The sequence below is a fragment of the Mytilus californianus genome, unplaced genomic scaffold, assembly GCF_021869535.1.
Source record: "Mytilus californianus isolate M0D057914Y unplaced genomic scaffold, xbMytCali1.0.p SCAF_19, whole genome shotgun sequence".
Taxonomy (NCBI): Eukaryota; Metazoa; Mollusca; class Bivalvia; order Mytilida; family Mytilidae; genus Mytilus; species Mytilus californianus.
In genome coordinates, this window is record NW_026262667.1 from 544,670 (window position 1) to 566,811 (window position 22,142).

Here is a 22,142-nt window from a genome sequence, read left to right on the forward strand (position 1 = left end):
GATCACAACATCAACGATGCTTTGATTTTACTCTATACAATGCATTTGTACATTTAGCTATATTTATAAAAATGAAATAAACTTGAATCCTTCAAATATGAACTTGCATACATAACTAATGTTAGCATAACATTATTCAAATTCATTTTACACTACACATTTAGTTTGATATCTTAACTTGTCAAATATTTTATTGTTTGTCCATCAATGTTCACAGAACAACATTGGAAAATGATATTTCTGATGCTTTCCTCGGTGTCTTCATTCATCTGAAGGTAGATGCAGTATCACAGATATGTTGCTGTTGCTTGTGGTTTTTTTTTCATCATGTAAAATGAAATCCTTCTGTGTTAAAACAATTCAATAACCTGCAAAATAAAATAGTCAATAAACTGCATATAAATTATATTTATCAATATTCTGAAAATAAGTGAACCTTTATGAAAAAATCTATTAAAAATAAAATTCAATATACAGTTTTCTGATATTTCAGATTTAGAAAGATACTTCTTCTACAAAAGAAAATAAGTAATTTTGTAAAGAATCGCTTCAAAAGAGTATGTTTTTGTGCTTTATAGAACCGAACTAATGAGTCAGTAAGCCCTTACAAAATAATTCTTACACTTTGTTCTAATGTGCTGTTACATCACTGTTCCAGGTTTTGGGAGGGATAAGTACTAACAAACAGACTTCAACCTGCTACATGTATATTCTTAATGTGCCTGTCCTAAGCCAGGAGTTTGTAGTCAGTGGTTGTCGTTAATAGCGGTCTGCCATAATTGTTTTTTATTTCTTACTTAAATCAAATCAGTTTTCACTTTTAATGTTTCACATTTTATTTTCCAAGGGCCTCGTATAGCTTAATATCAGTTAAAGGTTTTGCTCATTGTTGACACTGCATGATGACCTTTATTTTTTATAACCTTGTCCATTTGTCTTTGGTGTAAAAAAAAAATAACCCTCTAACTGCAATATATTCTTTTGCAATGATACAGTGTAAAACAAATACCAATCAATCAATCAATTTGTCTTTGGTGGATAGTTGTCTCATTGGCAGTTTAATATACCACATCTCCTATTTTCATAAATATATATAAGATTTTGGGACCATTTAAATTAATTTTTTTTATATTACATACCCTAGAAAGTCATCAATATCCATTGTCCTGGCTCTCTTTTTATCATATTCATTTTTCTGTAATAATTCTGTTACTTTTGTTTTCACATCAAAGTCTGGAGGAATAGGCTAAATGCAAATAGAAAATTGTTTATGTACATAAATTTTCAAGTTGCTATGCAACTCTTTAATAAAAGTGGAGTGATAAGATTGGATAACATAAATGTGAAATAGTCTATTAGAGCCTGATTTAATAATTCCTGTTTCATTGATACATATACATAGGTTAAAGGACAGGCATCATTAAAACTGGATTTATTACAAATCATACCAATGTACACTTTCACCTCACTAGAATAACCATATTATATTTAGAAAATATTGCAATTAAGATATAAATTACTGACTAATTGACTTTCTCACTCAATTGCTGCCAAATATCAAATGCTATGACCTGTAGTTGCCTAGAAAAATGTGAAGAAAAGTTTCATACAGGTGCATTACATTTTAGATACATGGTTTTGGCAAACAGGAACTCAAAACATGTCAGAGCTATTACATTTAAACATACAAGGTACCCAAAGAAGGCACTTTGAATATAAGATAACCACATAGAAGCAATTTTAGAGACCTGCAAACATTAACATAATATTTCACACCAACCTATAATGACAAATTAAAGTTGCCTTCACTTGGTCCAATGTATGTTTTCATGGAACAGTTCTGACACATGTGGCATTTCAAGATGAAGCTTGGTGCCATTCAGACAGAAATGTATTATGGACAGAGATAAAAAAAAGTACCTCCAGCCCCTTTATAGTAGGTTTGACTATATACTTACAACCTCCCCCCCTTTATAGCAGGTTTGACTATATACTTACAACCTCCCCCCCTTTATAGCAGGTTCGACTATATACTTACAACCCCCCCCCTTTATAGCAGGTTTGACTATATACTTACAACCTCCCCCCCCCCTTTATAGCAGGTTTGACTAGATACTTACAACTGATTTCAGAGAGCATCTTGTTTTGTAATTTTTCTCTAACAATTCTAGAATCTTTGTAAATCTACAAAATTGAACATTTAAAATGAAGTGTATTGCCCATGTGTAATAATTGCAATTGTGCAAAAGTTACAAATTTGGCAAAATTTGAAATAAAACCATATATTGCAAGCATGTCATGATTTTGAAGCAATATTACTAAGGTCATGCCAGCATTTTCATTATTTTAAAAAAAGGTCATGATCTAACCTTTACTATGGAATAACAGATTTAATGCATGACAATTGGTAACTATTCAATTGTAAAATTACATAATATTTCCTATAGAATAAACCAAAAATTAGTAAGCAAAATTTTCTGGTAGTACCAAAAAAAATGGCTAAGAAATTGTGATCAATGTTTAATGCAGCTAAATGTGTTGTTTTTGTCATCTTAAAAGTTTTGCCATTCAATTAAAGGAATTATCTGTCAAAGAATCATAGAATATTAGACAGCACAATATAATAGGCTACTCAGGACTATATTCAACAATACCCCAGGAATAACCCTTACATTTTTTACATTAATATGATTGAGCTTTTATCTACTAACAATTTTGTACCATGTTAAAATTGCTGTGTCCCTGATACAGTGCAGCATCTAGTTCCTCTGAGGTCTTATCCTTCTCATCAAATATCATAAAATGTACCTCTAACATAACATTATAGTTACCATGTGAATAACGTTTAATGAATATCTGCTTCCCATCATACTATGGTCCCTTTTAATAATTTGACGTCATTACAGCAAAAAATTACAACATCTGTCAAAGCTTACTGTACTTAATTTTTTTTTAGCAGGAGTTCTGTCACATGAAAAATAAATGGGAATAGAATATTTCCCAATAATATATATGTTCTGATATACTTACTTGAAAGCTGCACCAAGAGTTTTATTTTTCCTAGAAAAACAAATTCTGACTAGACCATCCCATTCCTACAAAAAAACAAAAAGGCGTTAAATATACACCTTAATACAGAATTCTGTATATATCCATTAAATAAACCCCAATAATTGATTCTGTATGTTTCCATTTAATATACACCTTAATACAGGATTCTGTATATATCCATTTAATATACACCTTAATACAGGATTCTGTATATATCCATTTAATATACACCTTAATACAGGATTCTGTATGTATCCATTTAACATGTTTAATATACACCTTAATACAGCTATCATACACTTGTTGAGAGTTTTTAAAATTAGAAAATCCGGATCATGTATTGTCTCGTCTACGACAAAAGTTGCAATATGCGAGACATAGTGATTACAATCTGGCAGGGACAGCATAAACTATTTGTAAAAAGCTTTATATTTCAGAAGGTATAAGACCTGGATGCTTTTAAATACCTTGTATGCAGATGCCTTAAGTTAAGAAGTTTCCGTCTTTTATATCTTCTTTGTCATTGACCTCATGTTTTGTAATGTGAATTACTTATTTATAATGAGTAATAGGATAACTATATGAGATCCTTGCAAGGTCTAAAAATCTGACCTCATTTCGTGGATCAGTGATCAAGGTTAAGTTTTTGTGGTCTAGTCCCTATCTCAGATACTATAAGCAATAGGTCAACTATATTTGGTGTGTCAAATGATTGCAAGGTGTACATATCTGACTTGCTGGTTACATCTGACCTCATCCTCATTTTCATGGTTCATTGGTCAATGTTAAGTTTTCATGGTTTTGTCTGTTAATCTGATACTATAAGCAATACGTCAACTATAATTGGTGTATGGAATGATTGTTAGGTGAACATGTCTGTCTGGAAGGGTTCATCTGACCTTGACCTCATTTTCATGGTTTATTAGTAAATGTTGAGTTAACATTTACTTTCATGTTAATAAAATTCAAACATAATCTGATTTGGCGTTATAAAACCTTTAGTTAAAATTCTAAAACATTGGTCAAGCACCATTCCATTAATTATCTTCAAACTGACAACAAACAAAAAAACAGACATAAGAATCCCTACATACCACTCCCCCAGTTAAAAGTGAAAAAAAAAAACCTATGGTGGAAGAATATGACTCACCTGGAAATTAATAGGAGGTGGCGGATTCCTTGGTTCAATTCTGACTACACTAGATTCTACTTTTGGTGGAGGTCTGAAGTTATTTTTTCCTACCTGCAAAAGTAAAAACAAATTGCTCATACTTGTATTTTGCTCAAATATCTTGTCTTCCATCAAACATCATAACATGTATGTCAGGTTTCTCAAAAATCGTTAGACCTTTGTTTACAGAATGACATAATTCAGCAAGGTCCAATAAGTATACATAAGCTTAATGTTTAATTGAAAATTCATTGCAGTTAATGTTTCTTTTTGGTCTGTTGGGTATTGAGATTAAGCACTGAACTGGTTTATGTGATAAAGATTCTAATGCTCTCTATACAGTTTGTTTCAGAGGAACCAGGTATTACAATAAAATAAAATGTACACAACAATCTTCAGCTCTGAGCAGACTATTGATGTTATGCATGTATCTTCTACTGAAATTGCAATTTGCAAAAAAAAATTTGGCCACAGACTGGAGTCTGAATAAGATCATATACGTTCAGGAGCTTAATTTTGACAAGTGGGCTAACATATAAAAAGAGAACAAACAGATGTTTTGAAATTTAAAATTATCTTAAATTTTATGTGTTACCCAATTTGGACAGAAACAATATTTTATTACATACAGACAAATGTGTACTTTAATAGAATATAAATTTTGACAGTCATACGTGTACTACATGGATCCTACCGACAAATTAACCTTGTACAATAACAGTAACATAAGATGATATAAAAAGGACTATGAAAGAAAGAAGGGAATTCCACCAGTCTTACCCCTCTGTGGGTAAGAGAAACAAGCATTTCATTACCATCGGAATTCGGTACAGGTTAACATTGAATTCTATACGATCATGGACCATTGTGAACTTTTGAACATTCAAACTTTTGATCATTCGAATATTTGTATTTCTTGTAATAAACTATTATTTTATTTTACTACGCCTTAGTTTCATATGCACAGCAAGAAATCCATGATTGTTCCCCCATTTAAATTTTAAAGGTGCACAACTACATTATATACTGTCACCTGCTATCAAGTTTCAAATGTTTATTTTGAATAGTCTCAGACATTTAATGGTAGTTATTAATTTGTATGAGAAGATTGTTTAAGAAATAATTCATGGAAGCCATAGATTTGTTGGAAATTTACACATGGCCCAGGCCATGTGTAAATTGACAACAAATCTATGGCTTCCATGAATTATTTCGATTCTAATAGGACAAATACGGTCATTAAAAAACTGAAGCGAGGATGACTATGCCGTGTGTGTGGCTGTTCTTTTTTACTCCCTGTTAGCCTAGACCTCCAACATTCTAATAAATCTGTAGCTTGCATTGATTATTTCGTGAATAACCGCTAGAAAAATATCTGTTTAATTCTTTTAATTCTCAAACCCAACATTTGCCATTTTTATTTTTCTTGGAAGCTACTGTCAAATACAAAGTTGACATTTCGTAACTAAGGAGCCGCCATGTTGACTTGCTGAAATCAGTAAATATGCGAACAATGCAAGAGAATAGAAAATAAAACAAAACCTACCTCAAAAATCCATTTTAATACAATAATATACGAATTTCGATGATTCACGTAACGGAAAACCTTCAACTCTAGTGTTTTCATTTGTATGACGTCATATTTTGAAATGACTTAAATGCGCCAAAAACATTAATAGACTTTCACGGAATTTTATTTAATTTTGAATTTGTTGATTTTTCCCAGCTCTTGTGCATTAATTCTTTTTATTGTGCATCCAAATAAGAATAAAAGTTCTTTTGTCTTTTTTAATTACAATTTTTAAAACAATAAAATCGGCAAAGCGCTTGCACATAGGTTCCAATACATGTGGATTTACGTGGGAGGTATATTACACCATCCATGATTATGTATATCTCTGAGTCTGCGCTAAGTAAAGATATATCGAGAATTTTATCACGGTGTTGTTTACAAAGCGAAAGAAGCACGTCATATTAGAATTAATAATAACTAAAGCTTTAACAAAATTTCCAATATTTAGCACATTTCTTTCTTCAGAAACCTCATCCACTTTAATACAAATTTTCTTAAATATCACTCTAGCTGCAGCTGGTGTTCAATAGATCATAGAAGACCAGGATGAACTTTAGATCATGTTTTCAATACAAACCTTCATTAAATGATCAACTCTAGCTAACAGCTGTGTATTTACAGACAGCCTACAGTATAGTTTGTCTCCTGGTTGCGCAACAAGTCTTTGGGCAAACTCCCTCTGGAACATCAACACAGCACATCTACAAATATTTTAATCAGTGGAATTACATGAACAAAGCTGATTCTATTAAAAACACATCATACGTTTTAAAATTATTTTTTCATCCTTAGTTTAATTTTTATTATGTCATTAATCATGTTAATACATTCTAATAAAATATGTGCTACATTTTCTTACCTATTTTATCTATGAGAAGAATATTTTTTCTTCTGAAATGTTGGTTGTTCTCATAAGCTTTTTGTGTAATTAATCTTTTATTAAATAGTTCTGTAACATGGCATTCTTCATTAACAATTTTCCATGACCTACAGAAATGTTTGTTTATTTACAGATGGTAGTCATACCTTTTTCTAAATACTATTTGTGATGCATAAATACCTTATAGGTTGCTTGTTATCAAACATACACATATCAGACATGCAAACAAAATAAATAATTGAAAAGAAATGCAAGAATGATGTGTATGGTAATAATTATCTAAAGAGATCTGTTTCTATATGCTGCACATATTACAGATCAAGTACCTGAAGAATGGTCTGTGTAGGAGGAGTTTGAATACAAAAGGTGATGAGATTTGGTATGGCAAGTTAGCTACACATACGTCAAAAAATGGTAGCTCTGTCTTCAAAACATCTCCAATCATTAGTTGTAGTTTGTTCTGACTGGGACTATAATGAAATTAAAACAAAAATAATTATAACACTATAAATTTTTATCTTACAATTTCTCTCTGAGATTTTCCATATTTAGTTTGACACGTACATGTATCAGTGATCTTAACAGTTTGTCATTCACATACATGGTTTACCCCTATTTATGGCAAGTTTTGGTTAGAGAAGTTTTTGGCAATATGCCAAGTGGCAACAAATAGAGTGACAATTTCAGCAAATATCATAACTATTTCTGTTCTTTTGTATGAGTTTTAAAACATATCAAGCTGAAAATGATGTAAGAATCAGAAAAAGTATTTGCATGTAACAATATGACTAATATAAACAAAAAGATTTTAATGAAAACACTTAACCTGGTCATCTAAATCTAAAGAGGTGCTAAATCATGTTAGAGGAAATGTCCTTTGTGCAAAGATTTTGAATTTTTTATCAATTTTTAAAATAGTTTTAAATTGTTGTTGTCAAATAATAAACTCATTTCAGAAAAGAGAAAATGTTTTAACTGTCTCATTTTGCCTATGAAATGAAGTACATGTATTTCAAAACATTATGAACTTTCCTAAAAAATATTAAATACATATAGATGCTGTTTTAATATTACTGGTACTGTACATGTATAATAATTCATTAAGATTTTAAAGCTAAATAGAGGACAATTACAATAGAGTTTTTGCTAAAAAAATCATTTAAGATATTAGTTTTGATAAATTTATGAGTGGAAAATAGAATGTAAATAGATGACGCAGGTTTTTTCAAAAGTAATGATTTTCTAAAAATTGTTTAAAATTTCACAGTGGTATCATACTTTAACTTTGTTTAAACTTGTTTATTTACTTTTGACCTTAATTATTTATCCCTTATAATTTTTATTAACTATGTATTTGCATTCATGTATCAGAGATCAAATTTATTCGTTCATTGTGTGTTAATTTGCGTTTTTTGATTGAGTTAAGCCTTCCAATTGATATTTTATAGTGTGTCTTTCTATGTTGTGATGTTATACTATTGTTTCAGAAAAGGGAGAAGGTTTGGTACCATTAAAACGTTTAATTCTGCTGCAAATGTTTGCACCTGTCCTAAGTCGGGAATCTGATGTACAGTAGTTGTCATCTGTTTATGTCGTTCATACGTGTTTCTCGTTTCTCGTTTTTATATAGATTAGACCGTTAGTTTTCCTGTTTGAATGGTTTTACACTAGTAATTTTTGGGGCCCTTTATAGCTTGCTGTTCGGTGTGAGCCAAGGCTCCGTGTTGAAGGCCGTACCTTGACCTATAATGGTTTACTTTTATAAATTGTTACTTGGATGGAGAGTTGTCTCATTGGAACTCATACAACATCTTCCTATATCTATATAAGAAGGGAATTCCCATAAGGATAGATGCAAAAGCCAATGATAAATCATCTAGTATGTTTTTGTATGGTCTTGATTCTTATTTTATCGGAAAATTGAAGAAGAAAAAAACATATTAAAAATCAATAAATTTCCCCCAAATATGGCTTGTCTTTGAAATCAGAATGATCTCTTTTGTGATGTCATCACTCCTAGGCCAAGAGAACCCTATTTTTAATATTAATACTTTCTTAACTTTAACACCACACAAAGAGAAATCTTAAATGAAAAGTTCAAATTCCAATTATAATTCAATAAAAAACAAAACCCTTATCCATGCATGTGCCTTGTATTCAAATTTAGCCATATTAACTATGTTTTCAGAAAGATATTTTTTTTACATTAACTTACGTGCTCTGAACTCTTTTTTGTAACTCTGCAGCAAGTCTTGGATCTATTTCACATGCTATCACCTTAAAATAAATGTATTCATGCATCAGTTATTAATAATTACTATTCTACATTTCTGTATGATATCAGTGCATCACTTTGAAGAGCAAAACAAATATTTGTTACCCTCATGTTATGAGTGTCATGTTATGAGTGTCTTTAAAACAAAATTAAAGCCCAGTAAGCTTTACCAAGTACCAGTAAATAGGGGTAAAATATGTTGACAAATCCAGCACAAAATGAGAAATCTTATGTAAATTCAACAAAGTAAAACAACCTTTTTTTGTGTGAAAGTTTGAACAAAATCAAAATTCTAGCAAGAAATAACAAAAAGTTGCATATGATGTTGCATATGATGTTGCGGGGAGTATGATCTATCTTGTCTTCAGAAATTGACAAAAATGTCCATTATGCTCGATAGGTATCATGAAAATCCAATATGTTCATAGAGTACACATAGTATATTTGATTGATGTTGACAATGTAAAAATTTTACACTATCTTGAGTGAAAAGTTATTGTTATCCACTTGCAATACAAGGAGAATCTGCACACAAATCCTTTTTTTCATTTGCCTTGGTAAAATATCTAATTGTTTTGAAATAAAAAAAATAACAAACCCATTAGAGTTTCAATTTACAACTTTTATTTTCAAGAATCCAATTGACAGATTTTGACAGTTGAAATGACGTGTTAAATAACCATATATAGCTATGTCCCATTGTCTATGTCAAAATAATTTATAAAAATAAGGAGATGTGGTATGATTGCCAATGAGACAATTATCCACCAATGTTCAAATAAAGTGGATGTAAATTTGTGTGGATGCTTTGCTGTTTTAATTGCAATTTATTAACCACAATGTTTAGAATAAAAAAAAACTCACTTATTTGTTTAAATGCATTGTACATGATGTGTAAAATGATCATCCCTTTAAATTGTGTCTGTTGTACATGTCTGTTACACCTATGTGTTATCTTAGCAGTTTCATTATCCAATGTTTTAACACACAACTGCATGAAGTTGCTTTTCTGTTTGCCTCGTAACATCAATTTCAAAGGGCAAGGCTGAACCCTTTTAAAAAGTGGTTTATATTTTTCGTAGGAGTTTGCAAAAGTATTTTAAGCTGATTGCAATGTTCAGTTCTCTAAATGTATCAACAGACCACCCGAAAAGTTCGTCAATTATGTGTGCCTTTATGACGTCATTTACCAGATAGAGGGGATCGCCCTGTATCCCTGCACTATTAAAGTTCATCAAACATCATTATGCAGGATAAACTAGAAATAATGTTTGTTCCGTAGGTACTTAATCACAATTCCCTAATGACAGCAGTGCTGATTATCAATTACAAGAATTTAATTTGCCGAATAATTTGTGCAATATAGCATCATATTTTTTCAACCGCTCGCTCAACATAGGAAGGAAGTGACAATGCCCCTAAATGCACGAATGATTTTCACTAAAACTAAGAGTTTTTGAGGGACATGCAACGAACTCGAAGGTGGTCTAATAAGTTATTTGAAATCAGCAATAATTTACCTTTTTTGTCTTTTCTAACAATTTAACAGTCATATTACCAGTACCAGGACCAACTTCTAACACTACATCGGTTGGTCTTAATGCTGCCTGAAATTATACAGTTAAAATGTTGTCTTATAGATGTATGGTCTAAATGAAAAAAAAATTAAGTCTGTATTCATGGTATTATATTTAAATGGACTGTTTTCCACTCAAACATTTTTGGCTCTCAGGATTCTTGAGATCAGTCTGATCTTTCTTTATTGTCTGATCAATCAAACAGTGATCTTTCTTTATTGTCTGATCAATCAAACAGTGATCTTTCTTTATTGTCTGATCAATCAAACAGTGAATGTGATAATGATTGATCAGTAAGATTAATATTTCATTGAAAACATAATAAAATAAAACTTTTTAGTTAAGCTTTTACCTTTTCAACCATGCTTGTGACAATTAATGGATTCTTTAGAATATGCTGCCCGAAGTCTTTGTTGAAATTAATTCCTGGAATTAAAACAAAAAAAGTTATATGTATGTAACAGTTCCACTGGAAATATGTAGTTCAAATTTAGTTACATCAAAAGCTATGTATGCATTGTATACTGTCTAGGCTGTACAACATGACAAAAAAAGAAATTAAGAAAATAAATAAAATTACTAAACAAATCTATAATTTAGTTTTCTGCAATAGAAACAACAATAATAAACCAAAGTCAAATATTTGTATTCCTATTGTTTTTTTTTTAATCTACGCACACAGCTGAAAATCCTGACATATAAAACAAAGGTATCGAGTCTGTTCCCAAAACACATTCGCACCCCACACGTTCGCCCCCTATTTTTATTCAAACACAGGTTGAATTATTATATGTATTTTCAGATGTATATATCAAAATATTTACAAGTACGTCTAAACAAGTGGCAACTCTACGACAGATCCATCTATTGGATCACCAGAGAAGGTGATACACGGCTGAAAACACATATTATATTCATAATTGCTCTAAATATCAGCACAACAATGTTAAATCTGCCAATATATATTTTAAATGAAATATTTTTTGGGGTGATAAGATGATTAATTATCAACTGTTAATTATTTATGATTACTACTAATTGGTATTTACAAAGCTTATTTGGTATTATTGTCATATGATTGTAATGTGTTTGAAAATCATGATTTCTGTTATACATGTAACTAGCTTTAGTGTAAAGTAAAATACAAGTAGTTAGCTTGGTAGGAGTAAAAACAATGAAGATTTTAAATAGAAAACATGAAAGATAACTGTTTTTAACAACTTGGCCCCTTTGATCTCGTGTGTGTTTGGACAAGTATGGTATACAACAACGCCAAACATGGTAGAGGGCATTTATATATCTTAATTCCTCGTAAACCAAAGTATAATGGTATAGAGTTTGGATGTTGGGTCCTTCATTTCTGTATTCTTTAATTTTTTCTGTATTCTTTAATATTTTAGCACCCCATTAATCTGCACTTAAATTTTTTGGCGTATTTTTCTCCATTCTTTATTTTTTGGGCCCATTTTTTCTGAGTATTGGTCCACTATTCTCAAGCTGTAATCCCAATCCAAACCCTCATGGTAATGCACCTAATAGACAGGTGCTTTGTAGCCGTTTTTTTCTTTTTTCATATTGTTGTAGCAATGTCATTGTTACTAGTTTGATAGCCATTTGGTATCTTTGCCTTTCTTTTACAAATCTTACAGATGATTGACTTGGCCTTTGATCATCGTGACAACATTCATTATTCATTTTGTCAAAATAAATTACAAAACAAAACCGGTTTACAATTTTAGAATATCACTTTATTTTTAAACAAAATAAAAAACTTAATATCTTTATCATGTTTATTATATAGCAATACACAAACTAAAGCATGATTAAATAAACTGTTTCGCTGAGCGCAGCTGGATACGACCGCAGAGGTTCAACCCTGAACAGTTGGGGCAAAAATGGACACAATATTCAAGCTTGATTCAGGTCTGAAATTGGATTGTAGTTAAATATATGACACATTATAGGTTTCTGACACAGAATAAATGTAGTCAAAGAACTTGAAATTGGTTATAAGATTTGAATTTATATTCAATTGAAGATTTCTTGCCGTTGTGCAATACACTGTGCTGTTGCGCATTACTTACATGTAGTAAATCTGTTTTCAGACTATATACAAAGAATAAGCAAAATAAATTGTGAACCCCAATTTTTTTTATTGGAAAATTGATAATTTCTTAAATCTTAAGGGAAAAAAATTGCCCCCCCCCCCTGAAATTTTTTTTTTACCCCCTCCCCCCTTTTCCAAAAAAATAATATTTGCAGAAATTTTCTTTTTGTAAAATGTGGTACAATTTAAGACATCCATACACTTAAACACAAGTTATTGTCTGAAAACTAGAAAATTGCTTGTTTTGGCCCCTAATTCCTGAATGGTAAATTTAGGCAATTACCCCCAAAATGAATCCCAACCTACTACTTGTGGTATCAAACCTTGTGGTACAATTTCAGAGCAATCAAAATACTTATACACAAATTATTGTCCTGAAACTAGAAAAATGCTTGTTTTGGGTCCCTTTTTGGTCCCTAATTCCTTACCGGTTGGGACCTTCACCCCCAAAAACAATCCCAACCTTCCTTTTGTGGTATTGAACCTTTTGGTTAAATTTCATAGAGATCCATACACTTAAACTAAAGTTATTGTCCTGAAACCAAATGTTTTTGGACAAGATTTGAATAAAATTAGATGACACACACACTTCTGAGGGCATTCAAATCAGAAAATCACTTCGAATACTGAATCCCGAAAGGGATTACTCAAATATCTCTTAACAAAATTTTGTGATAAAAACTACATTATACCTCATTTGGTCAATCTCACTAAATGTCAACAGGGTGGATTACACGTGAATTGAGGTATATTCCACTAAATAATGGTTATTCCTGGCTTGAAAAATTTTTGATTTCAAATAATTTATTATTTGAGTTTCAATCAGGATTTAGAAGTTCATATTCAACTGATTCTTGTCTCATTCACTTGATAGATCACATTAAAGCTCAAACAGCCAAAGGTCTTTTTACAGGCATGGTCCTATTACACCTACAGAAGGCATTTGACACAGTAGATCACAAGATATTATGTGACAAATTAGAAGTAATTGGGGTTAGATCTATACCTTGGTTTGAGTCATATTTAAAAAACAGAAAACAGGTTGTAAGTGTTAATGGGGTGATTTCAGAAGTGTGTAATATTACATGTGGTGTCCCTCAAGGTAGCTTACTGGGTCCACTATTGTTTTTGATCTATGTCAATGATGTTCAAACTAGCATCGACTCAGATTGTAAAGTTTTGATATATGCAGATGATACTGCAATTTTATTTTCCCATATAGACCCTGGGGTCATCTCGCATAAATTATCCAGAATGCTGGAATCATGCCATGATTGGTTAACTGACAATAAATTGTCCTTACATTTGGGAAAGACGGAGAGTATAATTTTTGGTCCTGGTCGAAAACTTCGGTCTTTAATACCGGGTGATTTTGCTATCTCCTGTAATGGTATTAATATTGAATCCAAAACTTTTGTAAAATATTTGGGAATAATAATTGATCAGTTTCTAACTGGTGATTTTATTGTCAACTCTATAGTGAAAAAAGTCAATCAAAGGCTTAAATTTTTATATAGAAACAAAGAGTGTCTAAATTTTCAATCTAGGAAAACATTGTGCTCTTCCCTGATTCAATGTCATTTTGACTATGCATGTGCATGCTGGTATGAAGGCATATCAAAACAAATGAAGAATAAACTTCAAGTGGCACAAAATAAGATTGTGAGATTTATTCTGCAATTACATCCCAGAAAGAGTGTGACATATATTGAATTCAAGAAATTGGGCTTTTTAAATTTTAGTAATAGAGTCAAACAACTAAGACTCAATCATGTTTTTAACATTTTTAACAATATATGCCCAAATTATTTACATACTAATTTTGTTAAAAATGAAACATCTTTCAATACAAGATCTAGTAGTAAAAACTTTTATATACCAGGAATTAAAGGGTGTGAATCTACCACTTTCTTTTATAATGGAATAAAAGACTGGAATTCGTTACCGGACATCATTAAAAGTTGCTCTAAAAAATATAATTTTAAAGTGCAGGTGAAAAAATTTTTGATGGATAAATTTAAATCCATCTTTAATAGTGAATTTGTTTTTTATTAATTATACTGGGGCTTTGACCATTTATCTGCGATAAATTCTAAATGATTTGTGCTTGTATTTTCTATGTGTCAACCCTTGGTGTAAACTGGAAGTCTCGTTATAAAAGGACCCACTGGAAATAAGTTCTACCATGGAAGTATTATATTGACAGGAACTCCAACAAGCGGACTTCAAACGTTTATAGTGCGATGCCGCAAAATCGTTAAGTATCTGTTAATTAACTCGACATGTCTTATGGATGCATGGGTTCTGATCAAATTTTTGGAACCTCGTGAATGATCGTAATTACGGAACATACCGAAATAACCGGATGTGTACTTAATTGTCAAGGAAATGACATTTGCCGACCATGTGAATTACAAATATAATGTCAGTTTTTACGGGTTTTGCTGCTTAATAACAAATAAAAAGAAAAGAAACGAAATCCCCGCGACTGTTTTCACCGTTTAAAAAAACAAAAACAAAAAAACTGAAGAGTAAAAATACTCACAAGCCATAAACATTTCAGTTTAAGTTACAATCAATTTTAAAATAGTAAGATTTTTATTCATGAGAGGGCCATTGGCTAAACACGCGTAACTGTTATATACATGTTAGGCTTGAAAATCATAAAATTCTCATGAAAAGTAAATGGAAAAGTTTTTATCAGTAATTATTATCGCGTTTTACTGCTAACTTTGACAAATATTTTACTGAAGTGTTTAATGAAAGAATTTCCAATTAACAAAAATTTAATCCACTGAAAAGTTGGCCGGGGGGACGGGGTTAAAGAGCTTTGATCCGAAAAAAATATCAAATATTTTGATTTATTGTTTACTGAAAGTCCAATGGCAAATATTTCATGCAATTAAACAAGAAACAAAAACATAAATTGCTTAGCATACGGTGTAAGATGTTTCAGAACTGTTCAGCTTTTAAACACATAAATAAATTCTAAAAATTTAAACTGCTTAGGGCCCATCATCATGGTGATCGTTCTTTAAATGCATCCAGAAATATTTAAAGCCATCCGTAAAAATTAAAGAGTAATCTCGGACTAGGTTGAATGTTTAAGGTTGTTTACAACTTCGGATTAATTATAAAAGGTGTAACAATTCATCTGCATGTCTCGTAACCTGATATTGCTATGTAGAGGTCATCACATGCGTGTAATTATTAACCTCTTTTAGTCTTTAAAACATATTTGATAAATAAGTTAATAACATTTTACGATAGAGAAAACCATAAATATTTGTGTTACACTCGATAAAAGTTTACAATCTTTAACTTAAAATTTGAGTTATCAGGCACCATCCGGCTCACTACACGCGCATCACATTATTTTCTGCAAAAGCACTACTTCAGAATCATGTAATTTTCATAATCGGATATTTCCCGATTTCCAAGTTCCAATGATTAAAACATACTCAACAAAACTAAAAATAAGCTTGCCCTCTTTCCGAATGCAGTTAATTTTCTTATGTCATTCTGTTAAATATGGACCGATTTTTTCAATCTTTTCAGCTTTGTTCTTCATTTATTGAACGGAAACAGGTGTTGTTATTCATGTGGCGATTCACAAATAACCACGGGAGTTTCCGTGTTTATTTACATTGGTAGGTAGATAAGACAATCGATACCAAATCACGTGATAAGACCAGCTTCAGTTAAAAGAGCAGGCGAAGGCGGCATCACAGATACCCCACAATAGAGTTATCACGTACTTGACAAACTGAGTCGGAACCTTTTATTTTCTTAAAGAAATCAGTGGGATGGGAATGTGCTAATTTTTCGTTGGAGTTCCTGTCAATATAATACTTCCATGGTTCTACTAACTTTTGTGGGTCATCCTAAGATATTAGGCTACAGTGTAAAATCTAGTCAAGTTAAATTTCACTCATTTTTAATCTAGTCTAATCATATTATCAAAATATCATGAAAATTTTCATAATTTTATTTTTTATTTCTTAATTTAAAATTTTTAGTAAACATGTATATCATTTTAGTGCCTATAAACTATGTCTAGTGCTGTATCTATGTCTTTGTAATATTTTGTATCTGTCAAATTCATGCCTTTTTATCTTGAATAAATATATATATATATTGTTTATGGAGGTCTTCCCCAACCTGTTCTGTGTTTCACTAACGGTGAGCAAAACCCATACCGTATACTACAAATGGACATCATCTTTGAAATTTAATAGAACTTGACATTATTGTATGCGTACCTTGCTTTTGGACAGCCTGGTGCTGTCTAGATTTCTTAACTGTCTTTTCTTTTGGCATTTTTGATCTTTCACAATCCACGTGTGTGATTGTTTACATTCAAACGGTGCTAGGTGTAAATATGCCTAAAATAGTAACAATCATGTCATGTTTTTAATATGCTCTTGTGTGAGTTTTCATATAACTTTAAATAGGTGCTGCTTTCATAAGAAACTAAATAAAAAAGAACCCCACAGTTATGGTGAAAACATCGAATCAACCTTTGGACTTATTTTCCCACTTCACCTATATTTTTAGTTTAAGGGTCAACGTCGGTAGCATTCCGTACCTTGTTCTTCAGTATTATTGTAATTATTTTACCATACACATTATAATTATTGTCTTTAGTACCTCAGCGGTAAGTTGGTTTGATTTCATATTTAAATCTATATATCATTTCAAGGTATTAAAGTAAAATTTTAAATGTTTTAAATATATTGTGGTGCAATTAAGCACCCAATAATTCAAGTAGAACTCTTGAAACTGCAACGAACATAAAAGTATACTGTCGTTTTAATACACAGGGACTATGTAAGGGGTTATTTTGTTATCATTGTGATTATATTTTGTTTTTCGTACTGCCTGGCTATTTGTATTAAATTATTAACGTTGGCACCAAGTTTTGTTTGTTTAGTACTAGCAAGGATAATCCTTGGTACTAGCAATGTGCACCATATACGATTATCTGTAGGCCTATATAGGTCCTCAAGGCTACTGAAAAATTGTATGTGTCTAGCAGAGACATATTTATACTTAAAAAATTAGAAGACATATTGTATATATATGTTTCTGGATCTATATATACTGAACATGCTGAAACAGTATATTGGATGGTAATTTCATGATTATTGCATCACACAGGAGTTTACTCACAGGATAAAAATATATTGACGTCCTTTCCATTCCTGTATATTTTTTTTATCAAGTTACACTATATTATATATACTGAACCGTTAGCGCCAAGAAAACATAATAAGAAGAATATTTTTATTCTAATTAAGGGCTCCGAAGGGCATACCTGTGATATTTAACATGACAATAACATTATAATTTGAGATTAAAACAAATAACATAAAAAAAATCAAGTGAGATATTACTTTTTTAATTAAATATAAAAAGCAGCTTAACTATTTTTTATAATATATACACAAAGCAAGTGTGGCTAATAACATATGTACGGTATGGTATCAACATCCGTATACTGAAAACAGAAAACCTATGTCACCTATAGATACGATGATTTTAATGAAATCAAGTACCCGAACTTGTGTACACATGTGTCACACCAGGCAAAAAGTTTTTGCCGTATTTCACTGTAAATTCAACCTATTTTTCCTGCCTATTCTGAAGACTTTATAACTTGTTTAATGGTAGCACCGAATATACATTGATCTAGCTTGCTTTCTAAATTATAGTCGTGTCGGTCGTCTAGCTCTTGTGTCTGAATCGTATACATGTACACCGACGTAACCATTTAGTCAGCCCTCCTACATTTTTTTGCTATAATCTAAAATATATTCGTCCAAGGATCACAGAAAATTCTGTTAAGAGTAGACGACATAACATGTATATAATGTAGAGGTGATCACTATCTTTATGTTATATATATCGACTATTTGGGTCTGAAAACAAAATTATCATCGGCATCATCATGTCAAGTTATTCCAGCGAATATATACGTTTCGGAGTTTAGTGTGACGTCCATTTTCACTGAACTGTAGTACACATTTTTGTTTAGGTGCCAGCTGAATCCCGCCTCCGGGTGCGGGATTTTCTCGCTGTGTTGAAGACCCATTGGTAGCCTTGGGCTGTTTTCTGCTCTTTGGTCGGGTTGTTGTCTCTTTGACACATTCCCCATTTCCATTCTCAATTTTATCTTTTTCTAAAATCTCTTTTTATTTAATGCCCATGAACGTTTTATATTTTTACTTTCCCAACTTTATGCCACGGAGCTGCACAATGTTATTTGATTCTCTACTCGGCCTCTTTTTGATTTCAGTTTTGCGCAAACTGAAATCATATCATTTGTATTTCACTGTGCAATACAAAGCATGCATGTGCAACTTAAGTCATTGTCTATTTCCAAATACTATTTTTAGATAAAATGGCTTTTGATGCTTTTGACTTACTGCTAACAGCAATACATAATGGCGACCGCGAACAAGTGGAATACATTTACCTCCAGGAAAAGGCCGGTAATGACCCTAACTTTTCATTCAATTATACGGACAATATCCGAACACCTCTTTGTTCAGCTTCTGCATTAGATAGCATAGACATCATAAGGCTTCTACTCTCCTATGGTGCTGATCCAAATTTGCGTATTGAGATGGATGGTACAATGCCTCTGCATTTAGCTTGCGATAAAGAGCAAAGATGTAACACCAATACGAGTATTGTAAAGGAATTGATAGATGCTGAGGCTTATAAAGACGTCCAAAATGCTGGAGGTGAATCTCCGATTCATTTAGCATGTTCCAGGGAAAATATTGAGATTGTTGAATGTTTGTTAGAGGAGGGTGCTGATTATGACTCACTTAATAGGGATACCGGTGAAACTGCACTTGTGATTGCCTGCTGTCTTGGAAATCTTGAACTCATTAAGATTTTGGCTAAGTATGGATGTCGTATTGACTATCCAAATAACATGCCAATCATCACGTGCATTAGCAGGGGAAATATTCCGGCCCTGAAACTACTCTTGGAAAAAGGAGAAGATATTCGTAAGCGACCGGGGGATTATCTAAGTTATGCATGTGACTTTAATCATATAGACATGATGGAATATTCGAGAACTTTAGGAATAGATGTAAACAGTCGTAGAACATCAACAGTTTTTGAACTAGCACCTTTACATGTCGCTTGCATGTCGAGATCAATTGAACTGAGAGTTGTTGATAAGCTGTTGTCTTGGGATGCAGATGTATCAATAGCAAGTGCAACAGGGGACACTGCCCTGCATTACGCAGCACAAAATTTAGATATAAACAAAGTTAAGACCATTATACTACATGGAGCTAACGTGAATGCTGTGGATGATATAGGACTGACACCTCTTACTGCGGCTTTGACCTCCATCTTAGATCCTACTCTAATCTTTAACATTATTAAATTGTTTTACGCAGCAGGGGCTACAATACCCAAGCAAACTGTTGACATTATTGAAAGGCACCATGCTGACAAGCTAGATTGTTTGAAAGACTCCATAGAACTTTTACAGGTCTACTCAACCAATCCTCTAACTCTAAAGGATACATGTAGGATAAAGATCAGAAGTATCTTGGGAAAAACATGTAACAAAAATGTACCTAACTTACTATTGCCAAAGCAAATAACAAATTATTTAAATTTTGGAGATATGTTCATACCTGATATTTCTTAAACAGTTTTGAAAGTTTTGACATTCGTTAATGATGAACGCCTCCATATAAACTATAATTTCGACAAAAACATGCGTTCGTCTTTACATTTCAAAGTAGTTCGGCGTAATTTTGGAACACATGTTGATTTTTTCGTCCACACTTAAAAGATTACAACTATTTTCTCCTTACCAATGGTATTATGTACACGTTCATGAAAAAATGAGGCAATTTATGTATAACAAACACATAATGCACGGCGGTATATGTTTTAAGTCTTTCAAAAACGTTTTATAGAAAAAAAATTAAAAAAAAACATACCAAGGAGGGGACAAAAAGTATTTACTATAGTAATCAAAAATGGATTGACAACACTATGGTCAAAGGGGGAAACGAGAAGTAAACAGTCCGAAAAACACTACACGGAAAACTGCAGATTGTACAGCACGAACTAAATTAATAACACGGGTTTACTCAGACTCTGACAAGTTTTGTAAGATCTCAATAAGGATATTTTTAAATCTCGGTCAAAGGGCTAACAATGCGAAGGATAAATAAAAGAAGATACAATAAAAATCCGGAAAGGCACGTCACTTCAAATAACTTTATATCCATGATGAATATTTTAAAGAATAAACGTTAGCATGCAGTCATTGAAAGCAGGTCAAAGTACTTACTTAATCTGCTGTTATGAAATTATGCCACTCTCCACTGTAATGTTGGTTGCTGTACTTCATAGAATATTTCTCACAGCAACTTATAAAACAGCAAATGATGCCAAAGATCTATACTATAACGTAACCATACATGGGCTTATCTCCCGTCAGGGTTACGAATCCGTTCCATCATTCTAAAACGAGCAGCTGCAAATTCTTCATTTACCTTCTTTCAAATTTTAATCTTGAACTTTTGGCTATATAACTCTTCACGTGTTTAGTACCTAAACGTATACATTGTTTACATATAAGTACTAATACATCATTGTCTTTATTTGGGGGGGGGGGGGGGGGGGTTATGAATATAAGTAACAGTAGTTTACTGATGTTTGAATCTGATAAATCGATTAAGACGTTTGAGCGTTCCTGATGAAGACACGTTCCTGATGAAGACAAATCCAGAAAATGTCTTTGCACACAACAAATTTATAAAGTGTTATTTTCATTTATCCAAATTATATTTGTTGAATGACAGTAAAAAACACACACTTTTATTCTGAAGGGGAGGGTCACGAAAGCTTTAATGAAATTAAATAGAATTGATCAAAACTTTTACTAAATTCGATAAAAAAATATAGAGGTGTATTCATGTGGAAGTATGATTTTAAGTGAAAGAATTTAATTGAAAGTAGCATTTCGCATCCAGCTTTTTATGGTAGTATCGTTTATAAAGCCAACATATTTAGGAATGGTCCTGCAAATCTGTCTCATTGGCTTACTAGTCTTATTGATAAAGTTTATAACTATACTTTGTTGTTCAATCATTGCGTCTCGTAATAATACCATTTCGCTTATTTATAGTCTGGAGGAATACTAAAATGTTTCTTAAGTTTTGTCTGTATGTATAGTGTTTGAAGTATTGTACCTAGATCATGTATTCTATTTACATGATTTAGACGAAGCTGTATGAAATTTTCTATGAAGTATAGAAATCGATACTAAGTTTGGGACGGCATGTTTTCTGATCAGCAGGTTAAGTACTTTGTGCTTGCTTTCAGCAATACAGTATAACTATCTATTTATTTTTTGGTTTTGTTTTTTAATTGTACCGCTATTTAAGAGTCGGGTGCTTTTCCTCTACTGGTTTAATACTGTTCCTCTATGGACTTTTTGTGACTCTATTGATTGAGGTTA

The 22,142-nt window shown here is 31.8% G+C and overlaps 2 protein-coding genes across 2 annotated transcripts; one reads left to right on the plus strand and one right to left on the minus strand.

Moving 5' to 3' along the window:
- Window positions 1-89: 89 nt before the first annotated feature.
- On the minus strand, window positions 90-21,291 carry LOC127727022 (probable dimethyladenosine transferase). Its single transcript, XM_052234409.1, has 12 exons — window positions 20,970-21,291; window positions 16,897-17,019; window positions 10,880-10,953; window positions 10,471-10,557; window positions 8,891-8,952; window positions 7,002-7,145; window positions 6,373-6,496; window positions 4,202-4,294; window positions 3,031-3,095; window positions 2,121-2,184; window positions 1,140-1,246; window positions 90-368 (listed from the first exon to the last, which is right to left on the minus strand). Exons 2-12 carry the CDS (start codon window positions 16,952-16,954, stop codon window positions 326-328), a joined length of 921 nt encoding a protein of 306 aa, XP_052090369.1. The 5' UTR covers window positions 16,955-17,019; window positions 20,970-21,291; the 3' UTR covers window positions 90-325.
- Window positions 17,185-20,472, plus strand: LOC127727021 (putative ankyrin repeat protein RF_0381). The gene is made up of 2 exons (XM_052234408.1): window positions 17,185-17,291; window positions 19,033-20,472. The coding sequence occupies exon 2, from the start codon at window positions 19,038-19,040 to the stop codon at window positions 20,313-20,315; it is 1,278 nt and encodes a 425-aa protein (XP_052090368.1). The 5' UTR covers window positions 17,185-17,291; window positions 19,033-19,037; the 3' UTR covers window positions 20,316-20,472.
- Window positions 21,292-22,142: the final 851 nt, after the last annotated feature.